At 42.1% G+C, this 5,000-nt stretch overlaps 1 protein-coding gene across 1 annotated transcript in view; it reads left to right on the top strand.

Moving 5' to 3' along the window:
• The window catches only part of LOC143020014 (uncharacterized), an 11,694-nt gene that overhangs the window by 1,381 nt on the left and 5,313 nt on the right, over positions 1–5,000 (top strand). Inside the window, exons 2-3 of the mRNA XM_076176118.1 lie at positions 76–1,701; positions 1,805–2,849. Of these exons, the coding sequence (XP_076032233.1) occupies positions 76–1,701; positions 1,805–2,849 (2,671 nt within the window). The remainder of the gene's footprint in view (positions 1–75; positions 1,702–1,804; positions 2,850–5,000) is intronic.

Below are 5,000 nucleotides of genomic sequence, written 5' to 3'. Positions count from 1 at the left end.
AGAGACGATTAAGAAGTTTGCACAAAAGGTTGGTGAAATCCGGCATATTGAATGTATACTCTGAGAATATTTCAGATTTGCTAAAGAAGGGGTATGCAGAGTATGTTCCCGAGGTTGATTTAAAGAGAGATGACGGTAAAGTGTGGTACCTACCGCATCATGCCGTTACGAGCGAAACCAAACCAGGTAAGGTGAGAGTCGTATTCGACTGTGCTGCTCAAAAGAACGGAGTCAGTCTGAACAGTCAGTGCCTACAGGGCCCAGACCTGAATAATAAGTTGATTTACGTGTTACTCAGGTTTCGCCAATATCATTACGCCATCACGGCCGACATTGAGGCTATGTATCACCAAGTCAAAATTCCCATTAGCGATAGAGACGCTTTAAGGTTCCTATGGTATGTTAGCGATGAAATAAGAGAGTTAAGAATGACCTCGCATCCCTTTGGCGGAATATGGTGCGCTAGTAGTAGCACCTATGCCTTGCGGAAGGCTGTAGAAGACATGCAACCTTGTGAGGAAGTAAAAGACACGCTACTCCGGTCATTTTACGTTGACGATATGTTGAAGTCCGTAGCGTTACCTGAAGAGACAATTAAGGTAATTGAAGATACTAGAAGTGTCCTCAGACACGGAGGGTATAACTTAACCAAATTCATGATTAATGACGTCAAATTGCTAGAGAGCATCAATGAGCAAGACAGGGCTAAGGAAGCAAAGGAATTGACATCAAATGTGCATAGCAAAGTGCTTGGGATTAAATGGGACGTCGAGAACGACTGTTTCTTTTTCGTTAGTAAAGGTGTTCAAACACAGAATGTGACTAGACGAGTTATGTTGAGTCAACTTGTTTCGACTTACGATCCTTTAGGTTTAGTTTTGCCAATCATTGTTCCAGTCAAGATTTTGTTCCAGAAGCCGACTAGGCTTAAGATGTCTTGGGAGGAAAGTATTCCTATATCTTTGTGTCAGAAGTGGTTGAAATGGATAGCATCACTATATGAAATCTCGAGACTTCGCTTCTCTAGATGTGTTTTCCCATTGGAATTAAATGGTTGTACTTCAGAATTACATCATTTTTGTGATGCAAGTGAGGTTGCCTTTGGTGCTTGCACTTATATGAGGACAATCAACCAAGATGGGAAAGTACATGTAGCTCTACTAGCCAGTAAAGCCAGAGTAGCCCCTATCAAAGGAGTTACTATACCAAGATTGGAAATTTCGGCTGCCGTTGAAGCAGCCAAATTAGATGTTGTTGTTAGAAGAGAGTTAGATATCCCCTTGCTCAAATCTAACTTCTGGTCTGACAGTACTATAGCTCTGGCATATATACAGAATGAGACAAGAAGGTTCAAGACCTTCGTGGCAAATCGTGTTACAGTCATTAGACAGATTTCAGAGGCCAATCAGTGGCATCATGTTAGTGGTGAAGAGAATCCTGCAGATGTACTATCTCGGGGATGCTTTGTAGACAATTTGCCAGTTTCTTGGTTTAATGGTCCTCCCTTCTTGTCGAATTACAAGTGTGCATGGCCAGCACAAGATGATCTTGTAGGACACCTACAAGATGAAGACCCGGAGGTGAGGCGTGACGTACATCCCACGAATATCGTACAGACGTGGCAGTCGGGCGTCACCCAACACCCGATCGATACGCTGATTGAGCACTATTCAAGCCTTTACAGATTAAAGAAGGCCGTTGGTTGGTGGTTAAGGCTAATACAATTTCTTAAGAAGAAGATTCCGCAAAATTCACCACTTGATATCCATGAACGCGGAAAATCTGATTGTCAAACATGTTCAAGGGCGTGCTTATTTTCATGAAACCAAGAACATTGAAGCAGGTAAAACTGTGTTAAAGTCCAGTTCAATATATAAACTGTCTCCTATTCTTATAGATGGTCTGTTAGTAGTTGGTGGTAGACTCAAGCATGCAGCATTGAATGGGCAAGCTATAAATCCTGTTATCCTCCCTCATAACCACAGGTTGTCTACATTAATTGTACGTGATTGCCATAATTCCTCTCATGTAGGAGTGGAATGGACACTCAGTCGGGTGCGTAAGAAAATCTGGATCATACGGGGTAGAAAATTGGTGAAACGCGTCAAAATGGATTGTATAGTTTGCAAGAGATTATACGGGGCCCCCATGAACCAGAGAATGTCTGACCTCCCTCCCGAGAGGTGTGAACCCGGGGGGCCAGCCTTTAGGTACGTAGGAGTAGACCTGTTTGGACCCTTCCTTGTTAAAGTCGGGAGATCAGAAATGAAACGTTACGGGTGTCTGTACACGTGTTTTACTACGAGAGCTATTCACATTGAGAAGCTTGATAGCTTACAAACTGACGCATTCATTAATGGTTTCGTACGCTTCACAGCGAGGCGATGTTACCCCAGTAAGGTGTGGTCAGACAATGGTACTAACCTAGTAGGAGCGAGGGCTGAATTAGCACGCAGTTTACGAGATCTGGACCGATCGTTGATCGTAAGGGAAACACGTCGACGTGACGTTGAGTGGTCGTTCAACCCGCCTCCCGCGTCACATCACGGTGGCGTTTGGGAACGCATGGTAAGGTCTGTACGCAAGATACTGTTCGCTTTGGTCATCAAAAGCCCCAGGATGATTGATGATGTTTTGCAAATCCTTTTTTGCGAAGCGGAAAGTATAGTCAACAGTCGGCCACTTACCAAATGCAGTGATGATGCAAGTGATGAGAGTCCGCTGACTCCCAATCATCTGTTACTCCTCCAAGGAAACTCCCCACTATCTTGGGGAGCCTTTCACGATGCCGATCCTTACCGCAAACATTGGCGTCACGTGCAACATTTAGCCAAACAATTTTGGAAAAGGTGGGTTAGTGAATACCTAGTGGAATTGCAAAGAAGGCAGAGGTGGAATTCTGAAAGCCCGAATCTTTCAGTCGGGGATTTAGTGCTTATAATAAATGAAAACTCGCCCCGCGGTTCTTGGCCGCTGGGGAGAGTCCAGGAAGTGCGGGTGAGCAGGGACGGATTGGTCCGTAGTGCCCGTTTGAAAACTCAATTCAGTGAGCTCACCCGACCCATTACAAAACTTGTATTCCTTGAAGGTTCTATGTAAATGTTTCGTGTTGTCTGTCATAGATATGTATATGTATGTGATTTTTTTTTCTTTTGAATCGTAAGATTCAAGGTGGGGGAGTGTTACGTCCATAGACGTAAATTTGTGTTACTGCTTTCATTGTATAAAAATCAGGAGTGGAATAAATCATTTGTATTGTACGTCCGTTAATGTCACGGTATAATTTGTGCATTGTACGTCCGTCAATTAGTGTCACGGTACGATCAGTTGTACAATTTCCCCCCGTCACCGCCATCGACTTGGTCGAGTGTGGGAGAAGTTGTGGGCAGATGGTGTGTGGGGGCCAGCATGTCAAGGTCGTCTTCTCTCTAACTGGCATTAGTCAGAGTCGCCCAATGTGTGGGTTATACGCTGTTAGAGGGAGGGACAAGTCACGTATAATGTCGCAATCCTCCACTTCACCACTGTAATGTCAAACGAGTCAACGGACGTAGGGATCGGAGACGCACAAGTCGGTGAGTTGATGTGATGTCATTTCTTTGTGAAATTTTGTGATTATGTACTTGATGTCAAATTTATGATGTGAGAGTTACGACTCTACGTATTGATTAATACTTGTGTATTTTCTGTTATTAATTGACATTTACATGTATATTTTATAGTTTTGTACGAATTTGTGACAATAAAAACATTCTTTTTAGAATGACCTGCAGTCAGCGTCCATTCGTAGCTCCATTTATTCCCTACGTATTATAAGAAGACATCAATTGGCCGACAATACCCTACAATAATAACAATATTGGGTATAGCAGCATTACTGCTGAAAATATACATCCTACAATATTACAACATTACAAAACTATGACATTAAAAAGATGTTACAAGCTTTAAAAAACAAAACAAAACAGTAAGCTAAGGAATGGCTGTGCTGTACAACAATGTTCACAAATGTCTGTATGGGGATCTTTTTATACCGGTCGGTGCGTGCTCTCATCAGCTTGATGGTACTCGTATTGTGGTGCCGCATCTGCAGCCGTGGTCGTGGTACCTGTATGTATGTATGTATTAATGTATGTATGTATGTATGTATGTATGTATGTATGTATGTATGTATGTATGTATGCATGTATGCATGTATGCATGTATGCATGTATGTATGTATGTATGTATGTATGTATGTATGTATGTATGCATGTGTTTATGTATGTATATATATATATATATGTATGTATGTATGTATGTATGTATGTATGTATATATATATATATGTATGTATGTATGTATGTATGTATGTATGTATGTATGTATGTGCTCGTATGTGAGTAAGCTATAGGAAAGGTAAGGATTTTTTTTTTTGCTTTTATGGATCTGGAAAGGCTTACGACAGGGTAGACAGGAAGGCACTGTGGGAGGTACTACAGATATATGGGATATGAGGAAACCTGTTAAAAGTAGTCAAAAGTTTTTACGAGAGTAGTAGAGCTTGTGTTAGGATTAGAAATGGATAGAGTGAGTGGTTTAAGATAAAGGTGGGACTTCGTCAGAGATGTGTTATGTCGCCCTGGCTGTTCAATCTGTACATGGATGGGGTAGTGCGAGAGGTGAATGCAAGGGTAGTGGGGCAGGGGTTGGAGATGGTTAAAGAAAATGGAGAAAAGTGGGAAATAAGCCAGTTGTTGTTTGCTGACGACATTGTGCTTGTATCAGGATCGGAGTCGGGATTGAGAAAATTAGTGACAAATTTGAGAAGGTGTGTGAAAGAAGAAAGTTGATGATAAATGTGGGTAAAAGTAAGGTGATGAGATGTACAAGAGGAGAGAGTGACAGCAGACTGGAAGTGAGCATTAAGGGAGAGAGACTGGAGGAAGTGGATAGTTTTAGATACTTGGGTGCAAATGTGACAGGAAAGGGAGGAGTGGGGGTGGAGGTAGAATGTAGAT

Source organism: Oratosquilla oratoria, chromosome 3 (genome assembly GCF_046742065.1).
Source record: "Oratosquilla oratoria isolate Oo_2021 chromosome 3, ASM4674206v1, whole genome shotgun sequence".
Lineage (NCBI taxonomy): Eukaryota > Metazoa > Arthropoda > Malacostraca > Stomatopoda > Squillidae > Oratosquilla > Oratosquilla oratoria.
This window is presented reverse-complemented; position numbering and strand designations above follow the sequence as displayed.